Here is a 16,014-nt window from a genome sequence, read left to right as displayed (position 1 = left end):
CAGCAAAGCAATGGAAGAGTCATCATAATGATTATGAATCAGTAACCTGTTCACCAATGGCCCATATGAGATATGCTAGGACCACTGGGTTCCAGACCGCAGCGCAACCTCAGTGCTAACTGTGTTGCAAAGCAAAGAGTCCAAGTGACAGTCCATAAAGTCAAAGTAGCTTTAGAGTTACACATCAAGGAGCTCTGATAAAAACTAAAGACAGTGGGTATCAGTGGAAAAACATTCCAATGGCTGAAGTCATACGGAAGATAATCTAGTGGTCAGCGGTTAATCAGTCTGGCCTAAGGCCTGTTGTACCATGCCATTTGGAAGGATATACTCATGGAGGTAGTGTCTGACACAAAATGAGGCTGCAGATTCCCCATTGTGATTGAGAGGAAATAGCTAACAGAATTGTGATATTAAGTTTAGAGCTTTGTTTGTGAAGTCCAAAGATTAACTAGCTCCAAGGCTGCAAAATCTTAGCATCTCTAAGTGGAACCCTATAAAATCCACATGCTTGTTAACTGCAGCGTTAATCCTATTATTGATGCCATAATCGGGATTAATGCAAATATGGCATATTCTAGAGACCCATGTTTAAAGTGAGACAATTACGTGTACATTGTTAGCCATTTGAACCTGTCCCAGTGATCACAGTTCTTGACTTTCTATTATGTAGTTTGTAATCCAATTTATAATATTCCCCTTTACTCTGAAATCATTTCCTTAAGCTGCAAGTCTCTTGCTTATTATCCCATTTACGTTCTGAATGTCGTGTTAATCTCTTCCATCAATTCCATTATAGTTTCAAAGAATTTCTGTAAATTTCTTGGCTATAACCTGGCTTTCATGAATTTGGATTAGAAGAATTATTGCCTTTTGCTTTAAAAAAAAATGTTGAATAGTTTCCTTTACACACTAATTTGATCCTTCCCTTCTGCACCTGAAGCAAATAAATATTGAAATTTGAAGATCAAGTAGCTCGTTCAAAAATTTAGAAACAATATCTGAATTTAATAAGGCGTACAAAAAAGTCAACTGCAGTTTTGCTTCTACTTATGGAAGTCATTTTGGATAAATTGGATTCTATTCCCATAAAAACATTAGAGTACTTCACTTCTCAGAGTGGTTTACTAATTTATTTTCACAATAAACTTAAAAGATCTTGTAAATTATCCACCTAACAGAAATGGTATACTATGATTTTCCTTGTTTGAAGGCAAAAAATTAAAACACATCCTCCTTTGTTTCCCTTATCAGTATGTCTTATACTAGAAGTGATCCCAAAACTTTGTCACTGAATACTCAAAAGATTTGGGGAAATTTAACTGTGCATGATCACTATATTTCTGTACCCAGTGGGGAAAAATGGCACATCTGCTACAAATGCATGAATTAAAACATAATTTAAAAGATACTTCAATTAAATTGATCATGCATTATTAAGAGATTATTTGGGAAAATTACAGGAGGACTGTTAGAAATAGTTGTTTACCTAAATTGTTTTCATTTTAGGCCTCGATGGTTAAGATATATTTTCTCAAAGATTAGCTCACTGTAAGCTTTATTATTATATTTAGAACAATGAAGCAGTATCTAGGATTTATCTTGAAACTATCAATTTTTTAAAGAATCCATAAAAACTGCTGTGCCTAATTATGTGTTAAGCTTAAGGATAACAAAATAGGTGAATATTTTAAGTTTTAAAAAAACTAGTTCCATTCATGTAAGATATACTTCAACTTAAAAATTTGGATGAACTAATTTCTGCAAAAATTGAGGAAATTTTGTACTGTGCAAATATTGTGCAAACTTTGCAATTTGAATTGGAGACTGCTATGTATTTTCAGCAATCACAGGGGAAGGCACTTTAAATTAGATGAGGCATTTGTTCTTTTAATTGCGTCCCTATACATGTAATCAAAAATCTAAGTTGATGATCCAGTACTTTATTAAGGCACCACTATATTGTCAGAGATTCCATCTTACAGGTAAGTCATTAAACCTCGTGTGCATGTGCGTTACTTGGGCGAAGATATAATCAGGTCTGCCTTTATCAAAATGACTGACTTACCATAGCCTTCTCCCTTTTGTGCAACAAAATGAAGTATATTGTGCGAAAGGAATTAGTTGGGCTAATAGGAAAATAGTTTATAACTTTAGTCTAACTCCCAAGAACAACTTTGGAAAAAACCTATCTTTTGTACTGACTTCATAAACTTTTTAATGCTTGGGAGTCGAGGCCAAAAACATGTTTAAGAGCCTGCAAAGTGGCTGGAAATTCCAATGAGGCATTTCTGAACTTATTAGAATAGACACGGACGAGACCTTTGTATAGGCAGGGCTAAACCCAGGAGATGTACTCAAAGGACTTATTGTACTTATTGCAGAGTTCAGTTGAGGTAGAATGATCTTTGCAGAAATCACTGTACAAACAGATAGAACAGGATATGTTTTCTTACATAAGTGGTTATTTTTGAGATAAATAGTTTGAATATGAAAAAGATTACGTTGAATACCTACACTAAGACGTTAATCACAACCCTGCATGGCTAAGCAGATAGGTAGTGTGAAATAATGCAGCTGACTACATTAAATCAGGTCTGATCCAAGAGCAGTTCAGTTGCAGAATCAACTTGCTTTGTGACATAAACAATTCCATAAACAAGAGGAAATTGTATTCAGATTGACAAAGCCAGATAATGTGATTACTGAAGTCAGATTATGTGATTGATGGAAGAGATGGCATTTAGATAAGTATGACATTAAGGAAAAACCTAGCAAGGATGCAACTTGTAAGGAGATGGAAATGCATTTATATGCTACTTTTTGTAGTGCCACTCAAATCATTGACATGCAGTGACTATTGTATTGGAGGAACCATGGCACCTATCATTTTGTAGCAAGATTTTGGTCACCCTGTTCGTATGAAAGATGTTATTAAACTGTAAAGAGTATAGAAATAATTAGCAAACACGAAATCTGCAGATGCCGGAAATTCAAGCAACACACACAAAATGCTGGTGGAACGCAGCAGGCCAGGCAGCACCTATAGGAAGAAGTACAGTCGACGTTTCGGGCCGAGACCCCCGAAACGTCAACTGTACTTCTTCCTAGAAATAATTAGCAAGTGTGTTTCCAGAAATGAAGGGACTGAGTAATTCAGAGTGATTGGATGGCTTAGAACTTGATCCATTGGAGTGTATGGGAATAAGTGGCAATCTTTATAGAGGTGTATAAACTCATGAAGGGCATATATAGGGTGAACGTACTCAGTCTCTGTTTCCAGGGTTGAGGAATCAAGAACCAGAGGGCATAGGTTCAGGTGAGAAGACAATGATTTAATAGAAACACAAGGAGCAACTATTTTTATATAAAGGGTAATTATGTATATGAAAGGAGCTCCCAGAGGAAGTGGTTGATGCAGATACAATAATAAATTTTAAAAGGCAGCTGGGCAGGTACAAGGATAGGAAAAGTTTAGAAGGATGTGGACTAAACTTGAACATCTGGGACAAGCTTGGATGGGTGTCTTGGTTGGCATGAACTATTTGGGTCGAGGAGCTTGTTTCTGTGTTGTGTGACTCTATTTCAAATAGCAATGACGCAAACAAACAAAAAAAAGATTGTTTCCTTATGGTGTAGCTGAAGATAGAACCGGATTTCTGGAGAATTCTGTACTAATCTGAGTATCATTATACTATTATCAATGTTTATTTGAATATCAAAAATATGTAGCAACCTTAAGTTGGAAGTCTCGTGTGCAGGGTGATACATAGCAATACTCATGCAGCATTTCATTGGCTTATCAGTCAATTCTATTTGCTTAAGTCCAGGAGGGAGCTTCTTTACCAATATCAATACAATTAAATTTGTTGAAAAAAAACTTCGCTGGCAACTGTGCCCTGAGGATGGAAATGTGCTAGGAATGAAGATTGTAATATTGAGATGCAGCTTGGCAGGAGATCACATTTGTCTTATGCTGGAGGGGCAGTAAGATGTCATTGACTTCCTATTTTAATAAAGTTATGTCGAACAGCTCCAGTGGATCTGCAGACATTACAAGCAAAATTCACTGAAGAAAGCTGGCAGAAATAAAAAAAAAGTGTGTTCCAAAAGCTTGTGAAAAGAGGAAGAATCAAGAAATGAAACCTTATATAATAGGTCAGTTGCAAAAATACAAATTAGTTACAGGCATAGGCCACTCATTCCTGTGCCAGCTCTGTGTGTAATAAGATGTTGGCTAATCTGAATGCAACCTCTCCTGCATTACTATCTATCCATGGTAAACTTTTGTCCATATTTCTATAATCTATTTACCTTTATATTCTATAACCTTTGTTAAAATATTCAAAGATTCTGCTTCCTCTTCTCTTAAGTAAGACCATTTTAAACCCTTTAAGAACGATTTATCTTATTCTTAAATGGATAGCTCTGTATTTTTAAACTGGCCCTCTAGTTTTAGATTCTCTCACAAAAGAAAGTTCCTCTCCACAGACCTTGTGCTAGAGAGGAAGTTTCCTTTTCTGTCTCACTGTTCTAAAATACAGTGGATAGAGGCTTAGTGTGTCCAACCTCCCCACTTTCTTTACAACCCCTCCCCCACCCAAAACATTGCTATCCCACAGTTTCAGGTAATTGATAATCCAGTAAATTATTTCTGATACTTCAACATTTTAAATAATGAGATGAATGCTTCATTCTGGATGGTCTCGTGAATAGCAGGTCCCTGGCAATGATTTTTGTACCTTCTTTGGCCATGAGTAGAATACAGAAAAACTAGCAGATGCCTGATATCAAACAAGAGAAAATCTGCAGATGCTGGAAATCCAAGAAACGCACACAAAATACTGAAGAAACTCAGCAGGCTGCATTCCTCCAACATTTTGTGTGAGGTTACGAATATTGCCAAGAAAATCTCCTTGGACGTGCCAGGAAATTATAAGCCAGTGAGCCTAATAGAAATGGTGGGAAAGCTACTGGAAAGGATTCTGAGATACTGGATCTCTCTGCATGTGGAAAGTCAAGGACAAATAAGGGGTAATCATGATACTGTCTTACAAAATTGATTGACAAGGGCAGGACAGTTGATGATGTCTACTTGGACTTTAGTGAGGCTTTGATAAGGTTCCTAATTGGTAGGTAATTCTGGAAGGTTAGATCACGAGGAATTAAATGTGTGCTTACCCAATTGGATATAAAATTAGCTTGATGGGAGGAGACTAGATGGTGGATTGATGATTTTGGTAGATTCTGTCCAAGTTTAGACCAGGCAGCAGTTGTTGATTTATGATAAGATTTTACTGCAACCATGGTTTCAAATGGCATTGATGGTAACTGGCTTGGTTTTTCAGATTTCAGGCCTGTGACCCGGTTTTGTGCCACAGATCATCTGAGCTGGATTCACTGTTTGTCATGAAAGTTAATAATTTGGACGAGAATGTAAGTGGTATGATTAGTAAGCTTGAGAAAACACCAGAAGTTGATGCTTTAGTCTACAGTGCAGAAAGTTGTTTAGGGCTTCAACAGGATCTTGGACAACAGGGAAAGTGGGCAGAGAATTGCAGATAGAATTTTAGTCTGACAAACGCAAACTGCATCTTTTTTGGAAAGTTAAACCCGGATAGGATGAATGCAGTGAATGACAGGGCCTTGAGATGTGTTACTGAACGGTGTGCTTGGGGTGCAAGCACATGGTTCCTTGGAAGTAATAGACAAGATCGGGAAGAAGGCACATGGCACATCTACCTTCATTGGATAGGACATAAAGCTGGTGGAAGCAGATCAATGCAGAGCTGTGTATGCAAGTATAGGAAGCATAAGTGTGAATCAGATGAATAGTTGGCTGAGAGAAAGCAAAATGAGAAAAATTTGTTTCTCATAACTTGGCTTGTCCGGTCTAATATTCCTGGTCAACATCATTACCACTCCAGAAAGCACCTTGACATATTGTGCTGTTATGATTTTTAAATTGTTATCATGATTTTGAAAATGAAACAAATAAACTTACCTGTAAGCAAACCTGCAAACTCATTAATGGAAGTTTTTTTGTTTAAAAGAATGTGTATATTGGTAGTAAAGAGCAATCCAATTGACTAAAGTCAACGAAAATAGCAAGAAAGGATTATCTGACATATTTTTAAGAGACCAAGAGCACTTTACCTCCATCTGTTCAATCCATTGAAGGATAGCTATATTTACTACTTTACAGCCAGTAATAATCCTGCAAATTCTCGGGAATATTCATTTGGACTTTCTCACTCTTCTGAATTTGATGCACACCTGTTCTGTACATGTTTTCTCCTTCCTTACAACCTTAACTATTACCTCTGGGATATTCAGTCCTCTTTTGAAGTAAATTGATAAGTCCTCATTGAAGATTCACCTCCCTCTGCCCGCCCCAAGTTCCCTCTGACCGGAGAAAAAGCTTGTCTTCTCACGAGGTTGAAAATATTTAATCTTTTTAAATTAAAAGGTTCATTGTCAAATTGAATTATCTGTATTCATTTGCAAGTTACATATTTCTCTATATTTTTACTAAAATTTGGTCCACTTTAAATCTTCCCTTCCCCATTAAAATATATTTTCTTTAATTATTTAATCACGTAATTTTGAATACTGAACCTATCCTTTGTCTCCAATTTTCACATGACATCAGTGTCTTAATTAGTATGGGGATCGATCAAAGTCTAGATCAAAATAATTTGTAACTTTCCATGAATGCTGTTCAACCATGTGGGAAATATATCCTTATATTTGTTTAGTCGTATTTTTAATGCCATCATGTTGATGGAATACTTTTTGTGAAGGACGCTGTCAGCTAAACCTCTTACCATATTTGGGCGGCTATGTATTGTGATCATGATTTTCTTGTATGGATATGCACTCCCATATATTGCAACATCGAAATATGAAGTATTGCTCATGGTTTGCTTCGTTCATATATGCTAATTACTTCACATTTCCAACCTTTGAATTCTTGACATCGTTGAGTTTTTTGTCCTTTCACAAGTCAGATGATTTTTTTTTATGTAACATGATTTCTATAAATTATATGTATATAGACTAGTTTACAAGGGATAATTAACATGACCTTCGCATTCAATCATACAGAATAAAAGCAGTTAAAAGGCATTTGTCAAATGCTTGGTAATACTAAGTGTGAGAGCTGTTGGTTTAATTGATGAATAATGAAATGTAAAACTGTTTCCAGCTTTACTGAAAGCTTTTCACTTTCATTGATTTTATAATATGACAGACTAATTGAAATTGTGTAATGAGATGTTTTAAGTAATTCTGCAAAATCATCGTATTGTTAGTTATTCATTTCATTTGTCATTCTCAGCCCTTCTTAAAATTCCAATAGATCCATTATTTGTATTTAAACATGTTTAAACTGAAGCATGAGACAGAACTTTTCTAAAATTTAAGTAGACGAAAACCTCTTTGCTGATACAGCTGTAATTTTTACACAAACATTTTCTTTTAAAAGTACTTCACTTTCTAATGCGTTCTTTTATCTGTGATTTGTAAAGTGATTTAATGCACTGTATTATTCAGTGCTAATTTTAAAGCACTGAGATCATGATACAAAGGCACACTGTTCTCCAGGAATAATATTTTTGGCCTTGAATGGAACACGTTTTTATACATATAAATGAAAAACATTGTCATTTCTGAAAAGGTATTTTAAGACAAAATACATCAGAGCCTTAATTTTACCTTTCCTCCATTTGAATAGGGGCACTTTTTCATTTTTGACTCTCTGCCCTGTTTAATTTACAGGATCTTTTTACAATCAGTGCCCATGTTTATGCTCAGAAGCCACAAATGGATATTCATACTTTTGAAGGGACCTTCACACGGGTGAGTTGAAATATCTTGAAGCTTTATGGATAATTTGCTTAAGAAACCGGAAGCTTAAACCCAATGATGTGTAATTCTAAATATTTGTTCTTAAGTAATTAGCATTCCATTACAATAAATTTAGAGACTCAAGTTACAGCTGTTAATTTTCGAATATTGTGTTTTCTTTGCCACTGACATTGCCTTCAGCAATTAGAAGTAAAGGAAAAGCTGCTGTTGCTAGGAAAACTCACAGATGTTAATGTTCAATGCAAGGTTGTTTCTTTTCAGATTGTTATTCATTAAACTTTTGCAGTGAGGGGGAAAAAATAAACCAAAAACAGTTTGACTAACGTAACTTTACAGAGTTAAGCATGAATGAACTGTCATCGGCTAAATAATTACTGACCGATTTCCAGCAAAAGCACCAACAATTTTGAGTTTGTATTTATAGCAGATTACCAGTGACTGAAAACGTGTCTGCAGAGAAAGCAATATCACAAAGACTATCATTGTTTATTGGCTCCATTCTTGGCCACACACTAGGCTTAGCACGACAGCATTTCCTGTTCTGATTTATTCTTTATCCTCTATAATTTGTATATATTTTTGGACAGGTTAACTCCTTTTTTCCCTTGATTATATCCAGTATTTGATTTTATAATGAATACTGTGTAAATTCCATTTATATCTAATGGTTATATTTTTCAAAATCTTAAAAGTTGAATAATACCTCATGATTTTGCCCTCAACTATGGCAACCTGATCCCTTCTTGGTGTAATACGTTTCCAGCATTGGCATATCTTTTGTATGGTTATAAAGTACAGAAATAGATTTATTATTTTACTTCAATAAGCAATATTTTAACACACACACGGTTACATAGATAAGTTATTTCAAAATAAATTTTATTTTTCATATTACTTTTTTAAAAAGTTAACAGTTCTGGCTGCAGTGAATCACATTGTCGTTGGCTTACAACAAAGCAAGAACATTACTTAAGATGTATGAATTTAGAGACTACCATAATTTATAGACTAATTCCAGATTTAACTGTTAGATGGTTTAATTTTGGTTTTCAGATGTCCATAATGTGTTATTACTGTAACTTGAAAAGTTGGTTTAAAATGAGCATTTATTATATAGGCTGGTATGATTACAATGAAAGCTAATTTTGAAAATAAGCTTGCAGCTCTTGAAGTAATGAGGACGATGGCAACGCTTCATTGATGTTTGAAAAAAATCATTTTCGAAAATCCATCTTCATGTTTGATTAGTTCATATACCACAAAAGTTGAATGATATTCAAATAATTTTGCTAAAATGCAAATAAAAATCCTATTACCTTCTGAAAGTTTTAAATTTTAGACTTTGGACTACATTCATCAGTAATTGTGTTCCTCGGTTTATGGAATTTTTACTTATGAAACTGATTGAAGAGAAAGGCATAATTTGATTAAAATGTGAAATTACTTTGCAACAAGTTAGTTTTGCAGAATAAGGGAGATGCTGTAACCTGGGGGGAAAAACAAGCAGCTGAAGCAACCAAGCAGGTTGAGGAGTATCTGTAGAGTAGGGAAGAAATGAACATTTCAGGTTGAGACCCTGCATTATGTTAATGCACTATCTTGTCCTGAAGCATCAATTCCCCTCGTCAGCTCAAACCCCACCCACCCTTTAGAGACTGCTTGACCCATTACGATTCTCCAGCATTTTGTTTTCTAGTAAAGTTTTGCATGTTTAGTGATGCACTAAATCACTTGGGTTTACTGTTGTATTTTATTTGTTGAATCAGTGTGCACAGTAGTCTTACACACTTTTCTATAATGTTTTAAAAGTACTGTTAAAAAGAGTTGCCTCAATATTCAACCAAAGAATTTTGATTTTGTAATTAAACATTAACAAATGTATATTCAAGATTTCAGAGTTTTGTCTATTATGACTTCGGGTGGCATTGTTGCACAACTAGTCAAACTGTTACTTGGCACCAGTGACCCAGGTTCGATCCTCCTCTCTGTTCCTGTCTGTGTTATGCTTGTGTGTTCGCCCTGTGATCAAATGGATTTCCTCTAAATACTTAAAAATTTTTCACAATATCCCAAAAATGTGCCAATTGATAGTTTAATTGGCCACTGCAATTTGCCCTTGGTGTGCAGATTAGTGTTAGAATCTAGGGAAAATTTTATGGGGAGAATTGGGTAAAAGAAAAATTATTGTGGAATTGCTCTTTGAACCTGTGTCAGATCAGTGGGATGAAACGGCCTTGGGTATCATAACAAAATATAGAAATACATATAAATTATTAACTTACGAGGAATCAGTGCATGTAACACAAATTTATGCTTCATAAAAAAAAAGCAGAGGATTGTATTTTTAAAAAGTCATAGACTAATTGCACTACAAGTTTAAGTGGCTTTAATGACGGAAATGCTGAATAAATTCAGTTGCTTTTGAGAAATATATTTGTAAATTTTCTCTAATTCATTATTTCCTTCAATTGTATTTGTGTTTTCAGTGTAGAAAACTGAGTTCAGCCTAAATTTATTGGCCTCAATCTTGTGATTTGTGTACTACCACTATCAAAATGTAGTATTCTAAAGCCAACCTTTTTGCAAGATAATTTAAATACTTTATTGCATATCAAATTGTATGTGATTTTTTTTTCCACTGTAACTTTGTTCCTGGAGCCAAAAAAACATTGTTTACCTCCAGGTAAATTTGCAGACAAATTACAAAGTTATGAAATGCAACTTTTGTTTCAGTGAAGGGAATGATAGAAGTCTGTTTGGACACAGCATGCTCCTGGAAGTGCTAATAGTGCAAGCAACTAAATTATCTGAATTCAGTGATACTACTCAAGATGAATATTGGCCAGGATGTTGCTCTTCAAGTAATATTGTTGCATCTACTTGAAAGAGTAGATGGGATTGTTACATACCTCATGGGTATCTTGTGACTGTCTTATGAGCATGAAGTAATGGTCTCGTGGAGGTCACATGATGTAATTTTCCCCGCCAGTGTGAGGTTACGTGAAGACATGTTCACCATGGGTATAAAAGGGAGACCCCTGTGGTGACGCAGTTAGTTTTTTTCCAGTTGAGTTTTAAATTTAGTTCGTTATTTAATTCATCAGATACTCCGTTATGCTGCATATTCGTCTTATGACGCAGTTTCGTTTTAAAGTGGAGTTCTACGTTCTATTGTAAGTAGTATTGGAGAGTGAAGTCCTTACCAAAGTACAGGAATTCGCCGAGTTGAGTAAAGCTGATATCGGTTGACAGTTTTGGAGAGGATCGACCTTTATTGAATCTTTGTTCAAGAAAGAGTGACCTGCATGAGATATCCTCTGCTAAAGCAGGAAGGATTACGTAGTGTGTATTCTTCAGAGGAAAAGGTCAGTTCCTTTAAATCGTTTTATTTCCGTCGTCGTGAATCCTGCAGACAAGGCAGGTTCCGGCGGGGGTCAGCAGTAACGTCACGTCTTCGAGGAATTCTTTACCTTAGGAAAGTCTCTCCTAATTGACTGTATAAATCTCATGGACTTTCGAATTTACCATTCTAAGGACTGTGTTCGAATTTACCACTATAAGAACTGTTTTCGCATTTACCCTTTGAAGAACTGTTCCAGAGTTGCCATATATCAGTTAACTTCCGGTTAAGTTAGTCGTTAAAATACATTTTGCTATTTTTGAGCAGAGTTTAATAAATGTTTGTTTTTATAAAACCTGACTCAATTCTATATTCATTGTTGCCGGTCACGTGACAGGATATTGGCTCAAACTCATTGCAAAACATAGCCCCCCTAGCAGTGCAGCACTCTCAGTACTGTATTGTCAATACAGATTAAGGAAGAGTTTCAGGACTTGAACATGCATTTTCAGACCCTGGGGTAATGGTGTTGCCAGAAAGATCTTTGCAAGCAGCAACTAGATTTTTAAGAAACACCTTAAGTCATATGTAAATTGTTTAGTTTAGAGACGAGTTGGACTTCACCAGCATAAGCTATGATATTGATGAAAAGGATGCTACATTCATTAAATAGTTACATTAGAAATAGTTACATCAGTAATCTTTATCAGTGTGACCCTTACAATTGCCTGACTATTAGACACCATTTAGAATTTATAATCTATATTCAGTGATGGAAAAGAAGTGATCCTTAGTGGTCATTTATTGAATTACTGTGCTGGTGAGCTGCATCATTACAAATTGTTAGTAAGATTTTATAATGTTAGTCATTTTTTAATTGTAAACACTACATCTCGAGCAGTGTTTAAGTAATTTAAGAAAGTTCCAGTTCTAGAGTCAATGTTTCAGTTTTGTACAAACTGTGGCTATTTTTTTTAAGAAACGTAGAAGTTGGCTGGAGCAGATCATTCCTTCAAGCATGTACTGTTGTCCACAACAATAATCATCAATGCTTTCTTCCTGTATCTTTAGATGCTTTTAAGCTTTAGATTTTACTACTTTTTGAATATATTTAATGATTTGGTTTCTTGTAGTGATTTTTTTTTAACAGATTTTTTTTGTTCTTTGTGTGAAGGAATTTTTCCATTCATGTCTTTTATGGTTTCCTTCAACAATGTCTCTTAGTCAGAATCAGAATCGCGTTTAATATCATCGACATATGTCGTGAAATTTGTTAACTTAGCCACACCAGTACAAAGAAATACATGATAAATATAGAGGAAAAATCTGAATTGCAATTAGGCATGTCCTGGATGGTGGGGATCCTTAATGATCGATGCTGCCTTCCTAAGGCACTGCTCCTTGAAGATGTCTTGGATACTATGCAGACTAGTACCCATGATGGAACTGACTAACTTTGCAAGTTTCTGTAACTTACTTCGATCTTGTGCAGTAGCCCCTCCCCTCCCCCCCATACCAGACAGTGATGTAGCCAGTCAGAATGTTCTCCATGGTACATTTGTGGAAGTTTCAGTTGACAAACCAAATCTCCTCAAACTCCGAATGAAGTATAGCCATTGTCTTGCCTTCTTTACAGCTGCATCAATATGTTATCAATATCATTATCCTAGTCCTGGATTCCTCTTTCTTCCTGCAGCTATTTTGTCCAGTTCTAATAGAATTTTTCAGTTTCCTTAAGTCCCTCACCATTGTTCTAATCTCTAGTGAGTATAAGCCTAATTGACCCCAATTTCTCTGGCCATTCTCTGGCAATCTGGTGAACTTTTTCTAGCACTCCCTCCACTGTGAGAATATCCATCCTTTGGTCAGGGCAAAAACTGTACATAGTACTTAAGGTTTCTTCTCAAAACCCTTCCCGTTCCTTTATGTGAATTGTCTTGGCATGAAGGCCAGCATACTATTTGGCATCTTTAACTGTCACCTGTACTTTCTTTCATCAATGGGTGGATATCTAGCTCATTATGATCTCCCACTTTTCATATTTATCACTGTTTAGATGGTCACCTTTCTTAGTTTTGCCTCCAAAGTAATAAACTTAGCTTTATCTACATTGTACTGCATCTACCATGCCTTTGCTCTCTCCTTCACCTGGTCCAAAATCACTCGAGATCTTGGCATTTACCTAACAGCTTGTGTTCTCATCTTGCTTTATGTTATCTGCAGACTTGGATTTATTGACTTTAACTCCCTCATCTAAATCATTTATCGAAGTCATTTATCGAAGTCATTAGCTTTGAAGGAATGGTCTTGGGGTCAGCAGGGGAAGTTAAGGGTCAGGCTGAAGTTTATGGAGAAGGATGAGGGGGAGTTGGAGGTCAGGAGCAGTAAGTGTTATGGGGCAGATGGGTCCAGGTTGGAGCTCTCCGTGGTAGAAAGCCAGTCATCTCTGGGTGGATGTTGGGTCTGCAGGCATTGAGGATAAAGACCATCAATCCCTGTGGATGAGGGTGGGTGATCCGCAGAATGGTGAATTCTGGGACTGGAGGTACATGGCGGGCAGGAGGCAGGTTCAGTGGCACTCCCAGCCCCAAGCTGGCAAGTCCCATGGACAGAAATCTGTATGAGTCCGGAGTTTGAGAATTGGAATTCAAAATCCCATGATTGACAAGTCCTGGAGTGGATACTGTTATGGGTCCACAGTTTCGATTCCTGTGGATGTCACATAATACTAATTTCATTTACTAAGTGTGATGTATCTATAGTCTTGTTTTGCTGGAAGCTTGTAGTTTCGATTCCTGGGGGCGCCACGTGGTTTACTGGGAATCCGTGACTTTGTTTCTTTGACAGTCACATGATGACATTTCCCGGGTGGTATAAAAGAGTCGCAGTCGTTTAGTGGGCAGTCGCTCATTAGGGAGTTGCTCAGTAAGGAGTCATTAAGGAATCGACGGGGAAGGGAAAGTGAGAGTGAAGATTGCAGGCTTCGAATGAACCCAAGGGATTGGGTTAGCCGGCAGCACTCTGCATTTCGAATGTGACTGACATTTCGTATAATCCATACGTGGATTGTGGCACAGACTTCTGGTTAAGCCCTGCATGGTCTTGGGTGTTGTGTGCTGACCATTTCAGTGAAAGGGACATTCCCTGTCAGTTACTCTGTGAAATCTCGCTCTTCTTGGACTGTTTGGAAAGGGTACTCTGCGGTTGCAAACTCTAGTAACTGTTTCTTCAAGATCGCCTCTTCACCGTATTGTGAATCTCCAAGATCGTCTCTTCGTTGCATCGTGAATATACAAGTCTCTCCTCTCACATATTTCATGAATCACCTGGACTTTCTAAGCTACCACTCTAAGACTGTGCTTGAGTAAGACTTTGTTAAGAATTGTATCTAAGTTTGACTGTTTGGGAATTATAGACGCATAATGCCGTTAACTTAGAAGCATAGAAAATAGGTGCAGGAGTAGGCCAGTTGGCCCTTTGAGCCTGCACCGCCATTCAGTGTGATCATGGCAGATCATCCAACTCAGAACCCTACAGAAACATACAAAATAGGAACATGGAAACATAGAAAACTTAAACTTCTGTTTAAGTTAGTCATTTGTTTAATTTTATATATTTCTGCATAAATGTCAATAAATTTAGTTGTTTTGCTATAATTCCCCGACTCCATTCTACATATATTGTTGCTGATCCGTAACAATACTGAAGCCCAAAGCCTAAAGGTCGCAGACCAAAGTTGGCATGTCCTTGAAGTCAGAGGCCCGATGTCTGTGAATCTGAGAGTCCGGGGCCAAGGGCTCTGGAGGTGGCCTGTCCTAGGGCTGGAGGTCGATCTGTGTTTGTGAATGGTGGTGGGGGGAGGGTAGAGAGGAAAGGGTTTGTTATGTTGCTGCTGCTGCTTGTGTTCTTCTCCTGAACATTGTAAGCATGCTGTGTTGGTATCAAAATGTGGCGATGGTTGTGGGCTGCCGTCGGCCCTTTTTTAGCTTGTGTTGGTTGTTAAAGCAAATGACACATTTCACTGTGTTTCAATGTACACATGATAAATAAATGAATCTGAACATGAGATTCTGTAGATGCTGTAAATCCAGAGTAACACACACACAAAAAATGTTGGAGGAACTCAGCAGGTCAGCATCTATGAAAATGAATAAACAGTTGACATTTTGGGCTGAGACCCTTCATCAGAAGTGGAAAGGAAGGAGGAAGAGCCAAAATAGGCGAAGGAGTACAAACTGGAAGGTCATAGGTGAAACCAGGTGTATGAGGGAGGGGGAATGAAGTAAGCAGTTGGGAGGTGATGGGTAGAAAAGGTAAGAGGCTGAAAAAGGAGGAATCTGGTATGAGAGGAAAGTCGACCATGGAAGAAGAGGAAGGAGTGGCACCAGAGGGAGGTGATAGTCAGGTGAGGAGAAGAAAGAGGGGAGGCAGAGTGGGGAATTAAAGGTGAGGGGGGAAATTACCAGAAGTTAGAGTAATCAGTGTCCATGCCATCAGGTTCCAGCTACCCAGAGAAAATATGAGGAGTTGCTCCTTCAACCTGAGGGTGGCCTCATTATGACCATGGACCAACATGTCAGAATGGGAATGTGGATTGCAATTGAAATGGATGGCCACCAGGATATCCAACCTTTTACAGGTGGAGCAAAGGTGCTTGACCAAGTGCTCCCCTAATCTACATGGGGCCTCACCAATGTAGGGGAGGCTGCATCTGGAGAACCAGATATAGTAGACGAGGTCCTGCATGGGAGATTGCCTTTTTCTGATATTAAATTATTCCTATTTTTTGTAAGCTAACGTTCAGC

The 16,014-nt window shown here is 37.1% G+C and overlaps 1 protein-coding gene across 1 annotated transcript in view; it reads left to right on the top strand.

Moving 5' to 3' along the window:
- atp9b (ATPase phospholipid transporting 9B) overlaps window positions 1-16,014 on the top strand; it is a 387,648-nt gene that overhangs the window by 209,849 nt on the left and 161,785 nt on the right. Inside the window, exon 9 of the mRNA XM_063055727.1 lies at window positions 7,780-7,860. Coding sequence (XP_062911797.1) covers window positions 7,780-7,860 — 81 coding nt within the window. The remainder of the gene's footprint in view (window positions 1-7,779; window positions 7,861-16,014) is intronic.

Source organism: Mobula hypostoma, chromosome 1, assembly GCF_963921235.1.
Source record: "Mobula hypostoma chromosome 1, sMobHyp1.1, whole genome shotgun sequence".
NCBI classification, from domain to species: domain Eukaryota; kingdom Metazoa; phylum Chordata; class Chondrichthyes; order Myliobatiformes; family Myliobatidae; genus Mobula; species Mobula hypostoma.
This window is presented reverse-complemented; position numbering and strand designations above follow the sequence as displayed.